This window comes from Eretmochelys imbricata, chromosome 12 (assembly GCF_965152235.1).
Source record: "Eretmochelys imbricata isolate rEreImb1 chromosome 12, rEreImb1.hap1, whole genome shotgun sequence".
NCBI classification, from domain to species: Eukaryota; Metazoa; Chordata; order Testudines; family Cheloniidae; genus Eretmochelys; species Eretmochelys imbricata.
In genome coordinates this window covers 43380908-43401155 of record NC_135583.1, presented here as the reverse complement: position 1 = coordinate 43401155, position 20248 = coordinate 43380908, and the positions used below count along the sequence as shown (strand labels likewise).

Here is a 20248-nt window from a genome sequence, read left to right as displayed (position 1 = left end):
AGGAACAAGCCCGAAATCTCTGCTCGAGAGCACACAGCACTAAACCCCCCAGTCTCACAAACAGCCACGAGAACCAGGCTCAGGGATTCCTTCCACCAGTGGACTGCTCACCTTCTGTGGGTTCAGAACTTTGATGACCTGTGTGATGTTCCCCGTGTTAAATGCTGGGATGATGCTGCTGCTGGGAGACAGGAGCTGCAGCTGGAATGTCTGAAGAAAAGGGAAAAGACTTTCAGAAAGCTGATTACACCAAGCATTTAGCAGATACAGCTACACTGCCACCCCAGGTGGGGAAGGAAAGACCATCTCCTGCTGTTTACAGCAATGGTGAAAGCACTACTGAGAGACTGCTTTAAGGGAGTTCCTTGGTCTTTTCTCCTTTTAGAGAGGTCAGAAGCACGCAGCATGCCTGCAGCACTCAAGAGGCTGGAGGGTTTTCATCTCCTGCTTTCTCACAGGCTGAAATCAGATTGACATAACTGCTGGCAGATGGGGAGGAGGCAGAGCCTCACTGCCCCAAGGGCAGAACTGCTTTTGCTGTGCTCCTGAGCCAACAGCAAACAGCCTGATAACCATAGGAATGATTCTGCCACAAGGCTGAGTTGCACTGGTTCTCAAGGACAAAGGCACTGGCTCCATTCTACCACAATCCGAGACTAGCTCTTCACACACAGCCAGGAAACCTACTCTCACTTGGAGAGCTGCTAAGTAAACATGCATGCACAAGTCTTCCCACTCAACCAAACCAAACTGGATTGCATCTGGGACACAGTAAGGCACCTTTCCTCCTACCAAGTTTCATCTTACTCCCACCCGCTTCAGAGTGAGAGCTGTTCAAAGGGCTCTTCTGGCTGTTGAGAAGGATAAGTGTGTCTTGTTCTCAAAGAGAAGCTGAACTGTTTAATCAGACTTCCCAGAAGGATCCCCCTAGCCCCAGACAGAGCCAGGCCTGGGAAAGCTCAGCCCTAAAGGTACCTGCTCAACTCTAAATACCATCTTAAAACAGGACTATTTGGGCAGCTTGAGATCTAAGAAAACAGCTTAACAGCTTTAACTCCTCCTTATGCTTCTTGGAGCTTCGCTTCCTCCGTGCAGAAGGGACAAAACAATAGCAAGAATTTGGAAAAAGACAGGGGGCTAGCCACCCAGCCAGTCATGGCAGCTCTACCTTTGGTACCGCAGCCTGGAAAACAAAGTCTGTCATGTCCAGCTCTGTGCTGTTGGAGGCTTGTATCGTGATCACGGTGACGCTGGGGTTGGTGTTCGATCTCTCAAAGGTGAACTCTATCTTCAGCCCATTCTTGCTGTATGCAGTGATGGAGGGGATGCCTGCAGCCAAGGGACAAGAGCAGCAGCCCCCAGTAAGGACCTGGAGAGCATTCTCAATATCAGCAGGCCCACCTGCCGCCCCTAAACCCTATGTCCAGAACGTAGAGAACTACTCTCCTTTTCCCCCTTATTCCAGCTCCTCCTTCACCCCTTCACACATTGCTCCCGAGCACTCCCAAATCCTCCTCCTTGTTACTAGACCCCCGATGGTTACAACAGCTACATGTGCTCAGGGTTCCTATGCTCCTACCAGCAGCAATATCATTGAAGAGAGGTTGTGATGAGAGCCCATCCAACAGGAACGGAGGCTGCGATATCTGCGGGGCAGGGACTGAGGCTGGAGAAGCTAGAGAAAGCAGGTTAGAAGAAGGTAGAGTTTAGCTAGCAGGAAATATAGAGTGGCTTTTCCCAGCTCAAGAATTAGCTAGAAGGAGCATGCTATTTTTACAAACAAAAAACCCAACAGGGCCATCTCCTTTCCCCAAGAATGACCTTAATCTCAGCCATCACCAGCAAGTCTCCAGGCAGAGAGAACACCTCTCCCCTCTCTTGATTCTCTCCTGCCAGGCTGAGAACCTGTCCCAGGACAGAGGAACACTCATCTGACTCCAACGCATTTCCCACCCTCTCCATATTAGCCTTGGACCAAGCCCCCTGTGAGAGGGCATGCAATGCCATTGAACCTCATCCCCTGCCAGAGGAATGGGGAATTTCCCTACCTCCCCTGCAGAAGATCCTATCCCTGGAAAAAGAACAGGGAAGAATGCCCCTCTTATCCTGGCCCAGCTCCTCCCATCAAGCTGAGGGACCTGGAATACATCTCAATAGCTGCAGCCTGGTCTCACCTGTTAGGCTGAGATCTCCCAAGAGGTCAAGGAGCTCCCCACCGGCAGAGGCTGGCTTGCTTGTAGGGGCAGTTGGAATGACTGGGGTTATATCATTTCCTCCCAATAAGTCCAATAAGTCATTTGCCTAATAAAAAAGCAATAAAACCTCTGTTATCTTCTCAGCTCCCTGCTACCTTTGTATTTACCTGTGACAAATGCCACTTGCTCTCAGATGAAAAGGTCCCTCTCTCAGTGATCTGCCTGTGAAGCTCTTACACTAGTCTCGGACTAATGCTGACAATTTGCGCTCAGCAACTTAAGCTGTCTAGTTTCCAGGGGTCTCAGAAAGACAGCGGGAGGTGCTGTGCCAAGGAGGGGAGGAGTTTCTGAGAGGCAGGTCACAACTTGTAGGTGGGATTTAACTCCATCCACCCCACCTGCTCCAGCCTGCACTCCTGCTGTGGCACCTTTCCCTGATGCCAGTCCTTGACTCCCTTCTTTTGCCTGGGAATCAGCAGGGGAGAGAGAGGTTGCATCAGGCAGGCAGACACAGGTCAGAGAAGCAGAGATGCCCTTGGCTTACTAGGGAGAGGGGAATAGTCTTCCAGCACCTGGGTCTGAGAGGACAGTGGGAGAGTTACACCAGTTGAAGAGAGCACCTTCCATTACCTGGCTGGTGGGCTGCAGCCCAGAGGGGGGAGGTTTGGTTTCCAGCACTGCTGGCTCTGTCTCTCCATTGGTCTGTACAATCTCAGTGGGGCCATTTGTGGTCACCTTTTCCATAACTGGCATTCTCTCAAGTAGGGCTGACCTGAAAGAAGCTGACATGGTTACACTCTGGGCCATCTACCCTGATCCCAATCCAAAGTACTTGAGATGGTAAGGATGATGTGAAGAGGGTGCCCAGCCTTTTGCTTTAGCTCTACGAGAAGAACTGAACTCTGGGATCACACAACTGAGCTTGAGCTGATTAAAGACTGGGGCCACTCTGTCACCAGCATAAACCTGGTTATTGACAGGTATTGTCTTTATACGCAATACAGAGCCCTGCCCTGCACCTACATGGGACAGGTCCCATTGCAGAGCTAGGATAGGGAAGCCCAAGACTTAGGGGGAGAAGACCTAAGCACACTGCGGCATGGAGTGGGTGCTCACAGAAGACATCCCTGCTCTACTGCAGATGCAGCTGAGTTAGAGCAACTGACTGCGTTTTCCTGCCAGGCATGTTTATCCAGCACAAGGCATGGTGATGGAATGGGGAAGGCAAGCACCCACGCAGCAAACTTACCCGGGTTCCAGTCTTTCAGGAGAGCTACTAGGTAACAGTCTGAGCACAGAGAGATTGTGTGTGTAGAAGGGGTGGATGGGACGAAAGATGGGATGCAGGACATGCTACCAAAGTCAAAGAGATGGAAGATGAGAGCCACCCCTTGATATGAACTACTTGGGGGACACCCCACAGACACTGCGCAGGATGCTGAACAGACTATTAAATTGCCTATGTGCCTCTGAGGGGTAGAAAATGAAAAATGTCACATTGCCAAGGAACCTGAGCCCCGTGACTGTGCACTCTCAGCCATTATTAAAATCTTCAGGAGTGAAAACCATCAACCCTGGAATCACTCCGGTGTAATGAAGGCCAATACACTCACCACCCCAGCACTTCAAACCCTTTCTCACAAGGCTACACAATCAAAGTTCATGGTTCTTTTTGCTCTAAGGCAACGCTTCCTAAACTGTCTTCTGCAGTGCCCCTGCGTGCATTTGCAAGGAGCTGGGTGATCATCTGATGCTGGCTCCATCATGTTTCCAGCAACTAAATTCTATTAGAAGAAGCTTTCCTCCTGTGACCTTATCATGAAAGCCGTTACTGTAATTGCCACAGAGATGTTATGGCATCACCAATGGGAAGGGAGCTGGGTTCCATGAAATTGTGAATGGAGGAGGCACGGACAAGACAAGCTATTAAAATGTAGTCCTCAGAAGCCCAGCTCTAGGATGCTGAGGAACTGGTTCTGGAGGCCCTGGCCAGCATATGGAACTGGCTGTCTCCCAGTGTTGTCATTGGACTCCCATTATCTTTCCTTTGTACCCAAGTCTGGGGAGGAGGAGGACAGACCTTGTCTGGGTATTTCTTGTGGGCTGGGGGACTGCCTGTGAAGTGGGCTTTAGCTCACAAAAGCTTACGCTCAAATAAATTTGTTAGTCTCTAAGGTGCCACAAGTCCTCCTTTTCTTTTTGTGGATACAGATTAACACGGCTGCTACTCTGAAACCAGTCTAAAAAGAGACTCACATGGGAAGACTACATCAGACCGTACAGGGATGCTAATCTAGCAGACAAAGGCATAACAAGCAGACAGCTGGAAGTTGATGTCAGCAAAGTTCAATCTGGAAATAAGATGCACATTTTAACAGTGAGGGTCATTAATCACTGAAAGCTTCCCAAGGTAGATAGTGGGTTCTCCAGCACTTGATGTCCTTAAACCAAGGCTGGCGTCTTTCTAGACGATATGCTTCTAGCTCAAGCACAGGCTGTGGTCTTGATGCAGAATCCCTGGGCGACGTTCTCTGGCCCAAGTTATGCAGGAGGTCACCTTCTCACCTTAAATCTTTCTTGTACTCACCTCATGTGATCATACTTCTTGAAAAGTGCATTGTACTCCACTGCCCTCTGCTGGAGCTCCACATCAATGCTGCTGCCATAGATGGACACAACCTTCTTAATGCGGCTGAGGGGCAAGAAACCAATAATGAAACCAATAAACACTGAGCAAGGGCAATGTTCCCCAGACATGAGCTCAGAATTCTCCAGCAAGTGTCCATGTAACTGGCCTGTAACCCAATAGGGACAGTGTTGTTTCTAATTTACTACCTTGGCAACTATGCAGGCCCATTATTAGGGCCCTACCAAATTCATGGCCATGAAAAATTCTCAGACCATGAAATCTGGTGTTCCCCCCTTCCCCCACCCGTGAAATTTGGTCTTTTGTGAGCTTTCCCCATGGGCGGTGGGTATAATAGGCCTGGGGAGGCTCTGGCTCCCTTGCCACTGCCACAGCCAGCACACTCCCAGTTGCAGGGCTTTGGGGGGAAGTTTCTGATTTATTGTCCCATGCAGGTTCTGGGGCAGCTGAGGAGGTGATATGTGCTATTCAGCTTCCCTGGAGTCCAGGGAGATTACTGATGAACCCAGGAAGCTGAGTAGCAAATACTGCCTCCTCAGCTGCCCTGGAACCTGCGTGGGGCATATCAAAAGCTTCTTCCGGGCCAGAGATGCTTTTCCTCAGGCGGTTTGGGGAGGGGAGGCACAGCACAGCTGCAGATGGCCCAGGACTCCTCTGGGCGGGGGGGCCCTCAGGGCTTCAGCCAGCCCAGGGATCCTCCAACCAAGGGGGGAGTAGGGGGTCTTGGGGCTTCAGATGCTGGGGGTATGTTCACCAAGGCAAAAAGGGCGGAGCCGGGGGTAACCTCCCCAAGGGGGGGCTCCACCCACTGCTCATGCTTTTACCTTACAATATACAGATTTCACGGGGGAGACCAGTGTTTCTCACATTGCAGGGTCTGACCCAAAAGGGAGTTGCGGAGGGTCACAAGGTTATTTTAGGGAGGTTGCGGTATTGCACCCTTACTTGTGCCCTGCTGCCTTCAGAGCTGGTGGCTGGAGAGTGGCAGCTGCTGACTGAGGGCCCAGCTCTGCAGGCAGCAGCGCAGAAGTAAGGGTGGCAACACCATCCCAGGCCATCCTTATTTCTGCGCTGGCGGTGGCCGGCCAGCCAGCAGCCGCCGCTCTCCCGCTGCCCAGCTCTGAAACCTACACTGCCACCAGCAGCAGCACAGAAGTAAGGGTAGCAGAACCGCAACCCCCCCACAATAACCTTGCAACCCCCTCACACCTCTTTTATGGGTCAGGACCCCTACGATTACAATTTCGTGAAATTTCAGATTTAAATAGCTGAAATCATGAAATTCACAATTTTTAAAATCCTATGGCTGTGAATTTGGTAGGGCCCATGATGCTATGCTGTCTGACACTTTGCTGGAATACTACAGGGCGTATCAGATCCCCAGTGCCAGCAGCGTGCCCAACAGTGCTAGACAAGCCACCTGCAAGCAACATGGCTGCTCATTCCCTTTGAATTATGGACAGAGGGAATTCAAAAGGAAAACTATATACATAAATGAGGATTCACTTCCGCAACAGAGTATTTTCGAATGAAGTCACACTGTCTCCACACAGAGCACAGACCATAACGAACAGGGAGAGTACGACACATACAAAGCCACACAACACTCTTCATACATGTATGCAAGGCAGGATCACAGAGTCTACGCAACAGGAAAACCCCTTATGGTCCATGAAGGCAGAAGCTACATCACAGAAACCCTCCCTCTGGCCCCACTGCAGCTTGTGCCCTCCTGCCTGCCACATGCATGTCCTGCTGGCCTTCACCAGCACGCCCTCCCCATGCAGTGCGAGCACCCAAGGGAGACTCACTTGACAGTGCAGGTGAACCTCGTGGAAAGCTTCATGATGGCGGTGAGAGCGTAACCTCGTGTAACGGATGCAGACATGTTTGATATCAGGACACTTTCTAAAATATCGAGTACTTCCTCTTCCGTTACCTGAGCAAAGCAAGCGCAGCAGGTTAGTGTCCGAGAAAAGAGATGGGTTCTGCTGCACAACCTCCTGGGCACACTCCCAAACCACTGTTTCCCTCTGCTCCTACATCACCAAGGAGGATATGGGCTGGCGGGTATATTTATGGGCGGTCCAACCCTTTGTTTGTGTTCCATTTCTGGGACAGGCATGCAGAGCACTGGATTGGCACTGAGAAATCCATTTAAAAATTAAAATCCATAAATTTGATATATTTATAAATCACATTTTCCCCATACACCAAGGAGAAGTAGCATTAGCAGTGCAATGCGCAGACCCTGCTTGGCCAGAACACCCAGCCAAATTAGCTCCCAACCCCTCCAACTCGACATCAATGCCAGGAGCTTCCCAGAGTTGACAATACACATGCCACAGCCCATCTCCATCCTACCACAGGGCAATTACTCTCCGGCCCAGCAGCATCATGTCCACCAGTGCTAACTCAAGCAAGAGCATCCCCCCACTCCCACATGCTCAGCACCACACTACTCCGACGCCCCTCCAGAACACTCACAACTGCTCTGCTTTCCCCTTTCCCAGAGCTCTACCTGAACTGGCTCCTCCTCTTCACACTGACCAGATATCAAGAGGTCTCCATATTCTCCCATACACCAAGAGGCCACCTGCACTAGGGGCTGCTGTCAGAAGAGAAAGTTAGACATGTTGGGGACAAACAGCTCTCTGCATGACAGACAAAGCTCAGGCTCAGGAGCATCCAATCCAGCTCATTATGGCACACAGCAGGCTTGGCCAGTGCACCAAGAGGCTTCCTGGGGGGGGTGGGGGGGGGGGGGTGTGGTGGTGTCTGGTATGGTCCAAAAGGGCAGTACATATCACCAAGAGAACAGGTATAATTAGGACCACTCCTGTCCTCACTGGCCAGAGGACTGGCCTATGGGGGATTTTCAATGGACATTACTGAGCCTTGGGCTTCCTTTGGAAGCAAGTCACTCATGCTGGCTCACTAACAGGGACACTAGGGGTCGCTGCGAAACCTGAGCTGGACATCTACCTGGGAGTAGTCACCAAGGATGGCTTTGTAGAGTCTCTGTACAGTATAGGCATGCATCTCCATGCTATTTGTTATCAGCTGGATCAAGTTGGGGACAGCATCATCTCGAACATAACTTCCTGCCTGAAAGAGAAGTCATATTTCCAAGAAACATAAGGAGGCTTATTTGGTTTCACTGTCACGCCCTCTTCCAGCATACTCCATCCACCAGTGAAACGCAAGCCAGCTCAGGGCAGACTCAAAGGGTACTTTAAAGAATCTGCTAGGAGTTAAAAACTGCTTTGCAACATCCTAAAGAGATGCTCTATGGGTTTGTCTACACTGCACACTCCTTACAGCAGCATGTGGAGTACATATGCTGCACAACCCACTGGCAATGGTATAAAGAAGAGTGTAGATGGCAAGGCGCTGCTTAGGCAAGTACAGTAAAGACAAACCAGAACCTTAGGGTTCATACCCTACACATCTCACTACACGCCCAAGCAGCGCCTCTCCTGCCAACATGGCTAAAAATAGCAACGTAGTGTCCCACTGCCTCCCTGCTGCTGAAGCACTTCCCCAGCGCAGGGAGTTACAGCAGCCCTTCCCACAGCCTCCCCCATCAGAGCCTTTCCTCAGTGCATCCCCTCGCCACAGCATTTTACTGCCACCTGTACCTACACACCGCAGCGTGGACGCACCTGCTTTTCACTGCAGTGCATAGTTACGCATACCCCACATGCCTCAGTGAACATGCTGTGTAGACATATCCTATGGCTGATGGTGAACACACACCGTCAGGTAATAGTAGGAGACCGTCATTATTTAGCTTCTCCCCAACCCCTCTATATAACAAACTACATCCTGATGATCCAGAAAAATATAAGTTGCAGAGGCCCTCTGGTTTCTCTGTCAAAATGAAGGCTATCACAACACAAACTAAAAAGTAATCAAATTAAAAGCTTCCCCACAGGAACCAGGAAGAAAATAAGTCGTTGCCATCTGCATCACTCAGTACATGAATAGCTAGGCAGGCGTAAGCGAAGGCTGCTGCTTACTACCAAAAATGTGCCAAATACACCACAGGTTTGTCCTGCCCCCATCCTACTATGTCTACTTCATCCCCCGTCGTGTCTTGGCAAATCCAGACAGAGCTCTTTGGAGGTAGTGACTGATTTTCTGTTATGCATTTGCATGGATTAGGACTCCATTTCTTCAGGGAGAAACAGAGGATGAAATGAGGAGAGAAGTTGGCCCGACAACTTCTCCTGTTGGCCCTGCTGCACAAACACCAATGCCAATATTTATTTTGAATCCACACAAAAAGTTCTCTCCAAGATAGAAATTCTTTCACAGCATCACTCAGCACCACGGTCTTCCATTCTCTTAGAGCTTATACAGATGTTCCTTTACTTGAGATCCCAGGACCATGGCTCTTTTGCCTTTTCCGCATTAAGACAGCGGAAAAAGGAACAGATGCCTCCACCAAAGAAGCATCTCTCTGAGCCCTAAGGATGATGGCACCACTGGCTTCTGCTCCTTGCGTGGACCTCAGCACTGAAGATGCAAATATGCAGAGTACCTTGGATTTCGGTTCCAAAGAACAGAGCACAGAAGGCAGCAGTGTCACATTCTCCGGTGCCAAGAAAGGCTTCATTGAAGACACAAAAATTCCTGGATGCAGAAGGCGGTTCTATTTGTTCTCTTGCTCACAGCTGGAGTCTATTCTGATGAAGGACAGGCCAGGGGACTTGCCTGCTTATCTATCTTTACAGACCCTTTGGCTAGGGGCCAGGAACACTGAACAAAGAGCCAGGGAATAACCTCTCCCCACAACGCAGATGAAGCAGCAAACATGTCATTTGACTTTGGCATCTTGGAGGAAGGAGGTATACTACTTGAATTGCATCTCTTGTACAGTGGACCATGACATCAAGAACAAAGCCAAAAGGCTGGCCAAGTCAAAACCGTGCAAGATCACAGAAACAAAGGGAAAATTACACGCAGCCTAATGACACCAACTAAGCTAACCCTTGGCATTAACAGTGAGCAGAATAAAGTCTGGCCAAAAAGAAAACTAAGAGCTGCGGGCACAGAGTGATGGACCCCAACACACACAGCTAAGAGACCAGAAGGGACTGAGGCCGTTGGGTACATCTGGATGGCAGCTGAGAGGGTGCTTCCCAGTGCGACTAGACAGATGCACTAGCTCTGCTCAAGCTAGCTAGATAGCGTACTAGAAACAGTCAGTGTGGACGCTGCAATGTGGGCGGTAGCTTGGGCTAGCCACCCAAGTACAACCCAGAGTCTGTACTGGGGTGACGAGCCCATGTCACCGCCTGTGCCACGACGTTATCGTGCGAGCTTGAGCAGAGCAAGCATGTGTCTGTCTTCCTGGTCTGGGAGGCCTGCCACTAGCTGCAGTGCAGACATGCCTCAGCAGGCCTCAGTCAGGGCACTGTGTGAGGGAGCTTGTGCAATCCCCAGGGCAACTGTTTGCTAGAAGCTCCCCTCTTACTACCAAGGCAGTTCTCAGTGGAAGTTAGCCTTCGAATGGAAATCAAGTCTCAGTCTCAACAAAGGAAGCTACTCATTTCCACACGAAGACACTCAGGACAGGAATCAAACTGGAGACCACAGCTCCAGTTTCTCAGGCGTTTTGTGAGAAGACTGTTGTCTCAAACGTTAAATTATAGCACCCATTTGTCAGCTTCTCACACAAACTCCTCCATGCTTTCTTCCATGCTGCCCTTTACACATGGCATGCCCTCCCTGATCTCATCTGCAAGGCCTTCCTCTAGTCCCACCTCAGCAGTGATTGTTATCAAGTGGTCAGTCAATAAATGATAATTAGGTCCAAAGGTAGCTGGGTTAGCTGGCACTGTGTGTATAATTAATTACATAAAAATGGCAGGAGTATCCATCTCAAAAAGATGTATTTGATTTTACCCCTTTCCTCTCACCCTTCATATGTCACTTGGCTTCTTGGGTTATGGTAAAGAGCCTGTATTTCCATATTTACTTGTACTGCACGCAGCACAAAGCAGCCCTAATCCTTCCTGAAGCCCCTAGGTGCTACTGCCATTGAAGTATTAAATATTAGGACATCATTTCATAGTGGCTTCTTGCACATTCTCTTCTGAAATGATTTCTTTTTTTTGGGGGGGGGGGGGGAGGGGGGGAACGGACGGACGACACACGAACGGGGGATGACGACAAAATAATCCTTTCCCATTCTCCTTTCAGGAAACACCCTAATTGTCCCAGGCTCCTACACACACAGGGCTCTGTATTTGCAGGCCCTTGGATGCTGTCAATACAACTATAGTGCAGAGTGGCTGATGGTTCTAAACTGATGCAGGACTAGCCACTGCATGAAGTTACAGAAAGCTGTTAATAGGTTCTCAGGATATGCACCACTTACCGTTGTTAGGACTCGCATAATTGTGTCTATGTGCCAGCGCTTGGAAGGGGCATATCTGAGAAGATAATGAAGAAAAAGTCAGAGGAGTGATTAGTTCTGGCATTTACCACCAGTAAAAAATCAGGTAGGATTGTGAAAGCTTCCTCTTCCCTCACCTCCTGATCCATCGCTCACTAGGAGGCCATCTCACATTTGCTGGGAAATAGTATATGGATTCACTTTTTCAATATGTCACCATTAAACTACTAGCTTTACTACAGAATAAAGTGATACTCTGCAGTACAGGACAGTAGAGCTAGTCTTCCAATTATAAAGTCACAGTAGTAATAAGATCATCTTGTTTCACAATTTAATGGAAATGAGACTGAACACGGCATCCATTCCACATAGCAGAAGGAGTAAGCACACTGGATTTGTTTAACAATGTAATCAGTAATTAAGTGCTTATTTTATGGGAGGCACTGTTTGTAGGCATGCCACCACCGCTGATTTGCAGAGTGGAGGGGAAGAAATGACCAACAATGTCCCCCAGCCTCATTAGCTCTGGCGTGGCAGAGAGAGACACACAAATGCCCAGCCACAAAGTTCCCAGGACCAACAGGGGATTAATGTGAACTTTAATTGAGCCCTTACTTCTCTGCTGCAAGAAATATTCCAGAGGCACAATCTGCCTTGAACTCTGGCTCACAGGAATCCAGGAAATACAGCAGTTCCTTCATCATTCCACGGATGTTGTTCCCATTAACTAATGCAAAGCTCAGCTCCATTGCACGCCTGGAACAAGAGAGAGCGAGATAAGCAGCTATCTCCATCAAATGACAAATACAGGGACATGTTTCCCACCTGCCCAAATCTCTCCATTTCCTGCATTCTCACATTTCAGTAAGGAAAGGAGCAGCAATCTTGATTAACGCTACTTTTCCATTCACCAGCAGATATTAAGCACCAGAGAACAAAAAACAACTGAAAAGAGGGGGAAAAGGGAAGTTCTCCAGCATTTTTATAGAAGCCTCTAACTATCCTAAAGAACAGAACACCTTTCAGCAGCAAGTGTCCATCTGAGAATTTCTGAACTTCCAGCAATTGGTCACTGCCTTGCAGAATTAGACTGACATAACAGTGAAAGCAACCCCAGGCCGTGAGAGACTACAACTGTATAGATGAAGGCCAGAAGGATACGATGATCATTAGTCTAACTCATAGGTTCTCAAACTGGGGGTGGGGACTCCTCAGGGGGTCGTGAGGTTATTACATGGGGGGTCGTGAGCTGTCAGCCTCCACCCCAAACCCTGCTTTCCCTCCAGCATTTATAATGGTGTTCAATATATAAAAAAGTGTTTAATTTATAAGGTGGGGGGGATCCTCACTCAGAGGCTTGCAGTGTGAAAGGGATCACCAGTACAAAAGTTTGAGACCCACTAGTCTAACTGCCCACATAGCACAGAACAGAAAACCTCACTCCATCAAATCCAAAGGGTCTGGTTGAGCTAGCAATCCAATCTGAAAGACTTCAAGGGATGGAGAATCCACCACATCCGCGGTAAGCTGTTTCACTGGTTAATCACCCTGACTGTTAAAAACGGGTGCCTTATTTCTAGTCTGAATTTGTTTAGCTTTAGTTTCCAACCATTGGGTCTCATTCTGTCTGTGTCTGCTAGATTAGGGAGCCCTCTACGATCACAAATCTTTTCCCCGTGTAGGTACTTGTACACAGTGATCAAGTCACCTCTTACCTTCTCTTGCATACACTAAATAGATGGAACTCCTTTACTCTCACTGTAAAACAGATTTTCCAGACCGCAAATCATTGTAGTTCTTCTCTGAATCCCTTCCAGTTAGTCAACAACCTTTTTGAACTGTGGACACCAGAACTGGACACGATTTTCCAGTTATGGTTTCATGAATGTTTTACACAATGGTTATACCTTCTATTCAGTGTTCCCCTGTTGACAGGCCCAAGGATTGCATTAGCTCTCAGCCACAGCACTGCACTGAGTGCTCATGTTCAGCTGGTTTCCACAATGACCCTTACGTCCTTTTCAGAGTCACTGCTTTCCAGAATACAGGCCGCCATACCGTAAGTGTGACCTAAATTGTTGGTTCCCAGATGTATTACCTTGTATTTGGCTATATTAAAACACACATTGTTCACTTGAGCCCAGCTTATTTTTCCCAAGCAATACATATTATTCTATATAACTGAGCTATAGACCATTTACCATTTCACTAATCTGTCACCTGCAATCAATCAGCAATGATTTTATTTTCTCTTTCAGATCAACAGAGATACTGAATATCACGAGGCCACAGACAGACTTCTTGAAGAGGAAACACCATCACTTACAGTTATCTTGGAGATCACTTGGCCAGTTTTAAAATCCATTTAATAGGTGCTACAATCATTTTGTTTAGTGCTCAGTATTTTAAATCAGACTGTTGTGCAGGACTAAGTTAAATCTCTTACTGAAGTCTCAGTGTATTATGCCAAGTCACCTCTCTCTGTCAATCAAATGCGTATTCAAGAGATATTAAGTTTATTTGCTGAGACCTATTTTCAGTAAAATCATTGAATTATGCTGCCATCCTTTAGTTTTTCACCGATTATGCTCAATATCACCATTTTCCTGAGTTTGTCTGGGACTGAGGCACAGGCAACCAGCCTGTGGTTATTGAAGTTACCCGCTGACCCTTTTCAAGTACGAGCACATTCGCTTTTTTCCAATTACTTGGGATTTCCCCAGTATTCCAAGATTTGTTAAATATCAATATCAATGGATCAGAGAGCTCCCCATCCTACTCTTGATACTCTTGAATGCAGGTTATCTGGTCCTGAAGATTTGAAACAGTTTAGCGTTAGCCGCTACCATTTAATATCTCCCTAGTTACTGTCATAATATAAAGTATTTCTTTAACACTGTAAATTCTATGTAATCTAGCTTCTTCCCTATATAAAAAAAATTAAACACTTTTGCCTTTTCTACACCACTAACAATTTCACCCTGTCTAATAATGGACCTATACCATTGCTAGATTGCTTTTTTCCTTATATATTTTAAAATTTCCTTTTTATTGTCCTTAACCCTACTAGGCCATTGGTGTTTCATGTTTAAATTTTAATCTTGTGTCATGTTGAAGTTTATCAATATAGCAGCAAGACAGGAAGTGCTTTGGTGCTTCACAACCCCATACATCAGAGCACTGAGCACAGGACACAGCTGCTGTTTCTTTGACCATATTCAGAGATTTATTTCCTTTATGGAGCTCCCAAGCACAAAGCTTGAGCTTATTTAGTGGGCAGATGACAAGCTGAAAGGAAGGGCCAAGCCCACTTTGAACTGCACTGAACAGACATACACAACAATATAGCTAAAGGAGACAAGGATGCACCTAAATAGAGAGCCAATACCAAATGCACAAAAAAAAGCTATCATCCCCCTTGGCTTCCACACACATCTGCTTTTAGTGCTCCTGGGGATTCTGTCACCAAGTCAGCTGATTACCAGAATGACAGACGTGCGTTGTCAGCAGCTTGAGTGTCAGCATTGTGACAGGGCACTCTGCCGATGGATCACTCTAAAGCTTCATCCTCCAACTGCACCAAAGAGAGTAGAAGCTTCTACGGGGCACTAGCATACCACTGATTTCTTACCATGCTCTAGAGCATGACACTTGGACCTCCCACCCTACACCTGCGGGCCATACGAGGCTCAGACACACCACAGCCATCTGTAGCCTCTCATGCAGGCCCTGGCTCTCAACAATAGAAAGAGGTTGATCTGCTGAATCCTTATGCAATCATACCTCAGAATGGGGTTCACTGATTACAAGATTGGGGCGCACAATACCCATTACAAAGACAGATTAAGTTAAATGTTAACAGAAGGGCAGATCCAATTTGCAGAATAGCAACATTCAGAACAATTGAGCTAATGACAGGAGCAAGGACAGAAATAAAAGGTCCAGAGAGACTAAAAACATGAAAACTGATTATTTGTCAAAGTTGAATCTATTACACAGATTTTCAATAGGGAGAGAAACCTGACACGCCGTGATGTCGAAGGAGACTCAGATTGCAGGGATAACAAAACAGATATGTTTGCAATGTGACAGGACAGCAATGAGGGCAATAAAATTTTGGGCTGCACGTGCAGAGATGTGTCATCACCGAGCAAGGATACATTGGCCCCTCTCTCTTTGGCTTTGGTGCAAAGATACATGGAATATCACACGGAGTTCTGAACACCACATTACAGGAACAATACTGACAAACCGGAGCGAGTTTAGGTAAGAGTAGTATGTGATCAAAGGGCTGAAAGGCCTAATTTAGAAGAAGGATTGAAAAAGCTAAATATGCAACACTTGGCAAAGTGAGGCTAGGGCATGGTGGGAGAGACAGAACCACAAAACAGCTCACAAGTATTGCACAGGCGCAAGATGAAAAATCAAGGTGTTTAGTGTGGCAAAAAGGAAGTAACTAGGCGGTAACAGAATGAAACTGAGGGTGAATGTCAAGAAAAAAAATCCCTGGAAGTGAGATGTGCTAGACTATGGAACGATCTCCCAAGGGACAGAGTGGAAACCCTACCAGTCTGAACATTTAAATTCAAACTGAACACTAGAAAATGTACAACAGGAAACAATCCTGCATTTATGACAATCTCCCCTAGCTTTCTATATAACTCCTATTACCATGACAGCGGAGTACTGCACAAAAGCCCAGAACACTGTACACTTCTGCCTGATCCTCCAGGCAGTGGAGAACCACTCTGGGCCTGTAGGCCTTTCACGGATTGCTTTACAAGCATAAACTTGGGGGAAGGGAGAGAGTTTACTAAAAAGATGAGTTTTACAACTTGATCTCAACTCATTTAGGCTTGAGCTTGTTCTGAGCTCTTCTAGCAAGGAGTTCCATGGCCCAGGCCCCTAAGACACTTACTATGTAAGATCAAATTCCCTGATAAGTTGGCTGCCTGTCACCATCCCTGTTCTCTCTGAAGCAGGGGGCAGACTGGACAGTAATAACAGCCTCCCTTGTGGGACTGCTGCACTGGGCAGTTAACGTGCATCTGTCTCTCTCCCCATCCCACAGGCTCACAGTCCTGATGTAATAAGTCAGAAAGATAGCTCTCTGTAGCTTAATTACCGTTTAATGGAGACATCCAGATCTTTTAGGCAGTCCACAATGGTGCTTCTGTGCCGCTGTACTGCATTGTGGTCTGTCTGCACCGTCTTCAACAAAGATGTCAAAGCTACATATCTGGGATAGAGAGGACAAAGGAAGAACACCACATTGGTGCCAGCCATTCTGTTTCATTGCAAAGTAAAGGGATTTAGTCTTCCTCTGCACTAAGACAGGATTTTCCCAGTGCTACTGGGAGCAAAGGAAAATCTGCCAGTTTGCTCTCTGAGCCAACCAGGGGAGTTTCCAAGCAGAGGATGTAGATGTACCATAAGAGATACTTCTTCTGTGACAAAGGGAAAGCGCAGCTTCACTGGCCGTTGGAAAAAACATATTGTCTGAGCTATTCCAGGAACCTGTGTCCAGACTATAACTGGGCTGCAGTAGCTTGCTGTAGACCTGCCGGCTAGTGCAGAAAGGCCATGATACACCCAGGGAAAGAAGTGTGGCAGGGAGAGAGAAAACTAGTCACCAAGGCAGTTTAGCCATACTCACCCCAGTAACCTTTCCCAACACTGCCTTGGGAGCTGCTTCTGCAGACTCTTAACACAACAGTGCCCCATGTCTGACACACTTCAGGGAACTTACCTAATATTTTTGTCGTTATTTAACAAGAAACGGCCTAGGATGTTAATGGCTAACACCTGCAGAAAAAGAGAGTTAGGGAAGGTTAGTGATCACAGCAAGCTCCTGCTCCTCACCGCTGCTTCATGAGCCCCCATAGTCCTTCAGTGACCTTGCATGCAAAGTGCTAAGGCTAATGATGGGCCGAAACAGCAAGAACTCCAGACACTGATTAATCAGAGAAAGAGGCAGGAGTCACGCACATGGCTCCGGCTCCCCGCTGCACTTTAAGTGCAGTGTGGCTCTGGGAGAAGGCTGCACACCCGGCCAAAGAGGAATCTCACTGCACAGCATACAGCAAGTCATACAAGGCCACTAAGTCTCGGTACAGCTGTGCATGCTTCCACTGTGGAATAAACTCACTAACCATGATCTACAGCTCCCCTCAGACATTCCAAGTTATGTCTCCACCTCCTTGGCCAGTGGATACAAATTACAAGAGGAATCCATTATCACCCTCCTGGAGCTCAGGAAGAGACACACACTGTGTCAACACATTATGGTTCTGTACAGCTCTCATCCCTTCCCTCACAATGTTACAAGGAGTTAACTTCCAGACATTGCTACTGGTAGCACATCTGGCACAGGATCTCACTGATGTAACATCGTCCCAAGCCCAAGATCTGAGATTCTCATCTACCACCAGCACCATAGCCACTCTCAGAGATTTAGGCTGGATGTTAGGAAAAACTTCCTGTCAGGGTAGCTAAGCATGGGAATAAGTTATCTACGGAGGCTGTGGAATCTCCACCACTGGGGGTTTTTTAGACAAACATTTGTCAGGGATGATCTAGATCCGTGTTTCCCAAAGTATGGTACATATACTCCTAGTGGTACGTGAAAGGGTTTCAAGGGGTACGCAGCAGAATTTTTTATTTTACTTTATCATAGTTTTTTTAGCAGCAGAAAACAATTCATTAAAATTTAATATATGAGAGTGATGTACCTTTGCACAGTAGAAATACACACAGGTTTACATTGTAACTAATATGATAATGCGTTCAGTAACATCTAATAGCACAGCAGAACCAACGCAAACCACACGTGCATGTTACCACGGCTCGGGCAATACGCTTCCCTTTGTGGCATGCGCAGAAGTCATACTGATGGATAAAAGATAAAAGTGAATAACTACTCGTAGTAATCTAAAGATCGTAGCAAGTACATACTTGGTGTGTATTAATATACAAAATTTCTCTTTGTTTTTGTTAAACCCATTTACAATGGATCGCTGGCTAAAAACGGGAAGTTTGAAACGTACAAAAGAAAATTATGAAGGAAATATGAATGTTAGTGATAATTATGCCGAAAAATGCAGTGATATGGCTACGTCAGACAATTGTGACGACAAAATTAGTGAACCGTGTGAACAATCTGTAAGTTTGAGCGTATCAGCTGCAAAGAAAACGAAAAAAGCCTGCAAATATGTTGAAGAATATCTTAAACTGGCATTTTCGTGGACTGGCGATGAGGTGGAGCCTGTTTCACTATGTGTGATTTGTTACGAGACTCACAAATGAAAGTATGAAACCATCCAACCCAAAACGCCATTTCAATAGCAAACAAAGAATACAAGGGAAAACCTGTAGAATTCTTCAAAAATAGGCGCAAAGATCTCCAAAAGTCCCAAAAAACAAATTCGTAATGTGACGGGAGGTGAAAATATGAAAGCTTTGGAAGCTTCATATAGCGTGGTGAACTTAATTGCAAAGCCCGGAGCTGCTGAAGCGATTGGCGAGACATTAGTAAAACCTGCAGCCAAAGTAATGGTGCAAGTGATGATTGGAGACAAGGTTAGCAAAATGACAGGTTTCAGAGTAGCAGCCATTTTAGTCTGTATCCGCAAAAAGAAAAGGAGTACTTGTGGCACCTTAGAGACTAACAAAGCTTATGCTCAAATAAATTGGTTAGTCTCTACGGTGCCACAAGTACTCCTTTTCTTTTTAAGGCTAGCAAAGCTATAGATTGTGTCCCCCTCTCAAATAACCGTGTTCATCGTAGAATCACAGATATGGCCGAAAATGTAAAGCAGCAATTATTGTCAAGAGTACAAGAGTCGCTACTATGCACTGCAAGCGGATGAATCCACTGATATTGTGAATTTAGCTAATCTTTCGTTGTTTCTCAGATATGAGCTGAATAATGAAGTCCACGATGATATTTTGTTCTGCCAACCTAGGCCAACACATACAACTGGAGAAGCTATTTTTAAAGTTTATTGATGACTTTATCAAAAACAATGACTTGGATTGGAGTCGTTGTGTTGGACTAAGCACGGATGGCGCCAGAGCCATGACTGGTTCGAAGAAAGGAGTTGTTGCACGTATTCAAGCTCTTGCGCCAGAAGCAAATCGACTCATTGTTGCATTCACAGGGAAGCACTCACCACCCAGAACATGCAGGCAGATCTAAAGCAAGTACTGGATGAAGCTGCGAAAATAAACAATTTTGTGAAAGGTCGCCCTCTGAACACCCGGCTGTTTTCTCAGCTTTGTGATGAGATGGGCAGTGATTACACACAACTCCTGTTTCACACTGAAGTGCATTGGCTTTCACGTGGAAAAGTTCTGAATCGCCTGTTTGAGCTGCGAGAAGAACTGCAAGTTTTTTTTAGATGAAACCTTTAACCTGCGAGACCGTATACATGACTGGAAATGGCTATGCAAACTAGCATATATTGCAGATATCTTTGCTCATTTAAACAACCTCAATCTATCCTTGTAAGGGAAACTCATATCAATATTCCATGTTCAAGACAGAGTGAGCGCCATGGTCACAAAATTGAAAATGTGGCATAAATGTCTTAGTCGTCATGAACTGGATTCCTTTCCATCTCTTCATGACTTAGTAATAAACTCAACTAACGAACTTGATAGTGATGTGTTGCAAACCATGAAGTAGCATTTGGAAAGCTTGCAGAAAGATCTTCGTAAGCATTTCCCTGAACTGGACGGCACTTCTGAATGGATAAGGAACCCTTTTATCATCAATGTTCAAACATTGCCAAATAACCTCTCTGCTTCAGAAGAACAGCAGCTCTTGGAGCTGGCTTCAGATAGCTTCCTGAAAACAAAATTTGAGCAAAATACACTGACGTCATTTTGGCTGGGGGTTAGCTCTGAATATCCAGCTCTATCGGACAAGTATCTTCTGCCTTTTCCCACCTCATATTTGTGCGAGATCAGATTCTCTGTGCTGGTTGGCATCAAAACAAA

At 46.7% G+C, this 20248-nt stretch overlaps 1 protein-coding gene and 1 non-coding gene across 2 annotated transcripts in view; both read right to left on the bottom strand.

The window, feature by feature from the left end:
- The window catches only part of AP1G1 (adaptor related protein complex 1 subunit gamma 1), a 99779-nt gene that overhangs the window by 12076 nt on the left and 67455 nt on the right, over positions 1–20248 (bottom strand). Inside the window, exons 10-22 of the mRNA XM_077830860.1 lie at positions 16998–17053; positions 16374–16487; positions 11864–12004; positions 11231–11285; positions 7828–7950; positions 7364–7453; positions 6654–6781; positions 4783–4887; positions 2826–2967; positions 2175–2301; positions 1580–1675; positions 1169–1329; positions 112–210 (exon numbers count right to left, since the gene is read on the bottom strand). Of these exons, the coding sequence (XP_077686986.1) occupies positions 112–210; positions 1169–1329; positions 1580–1675; positions 2175–2301; positions 2826–2967; positions 4783–4887; positions 6654–6781; positions 7364–7453; positions 7828–7950; positions 11231–11285; positions 11864–12004; positions 16374–16487; positions 16998–17053 (1437 nt within the window). The remainder of the gene's footprint in view (positions 1–111; positions 211–1168; positions 1330–1579; positions 1676–2174; positions 2302–2825; positions 2968–4782; positions 4888–6653; positions 6782–7363; positions 7454–7827; positions 7951–11230; positions 11286–11863; positions 12005–16373; positions 16488–16997; positions 17054–20248) is intronic.
- LOC144273074 (small nucleolar RNA SNORD71) lies at positions 14743–14829 on the bottom strand. Its single transcript, XR_013347730.1, has one exon. It is a non-coding gene; the product is annotated as a small nucleolar RNA SNORD71 (small nucleolar RNA).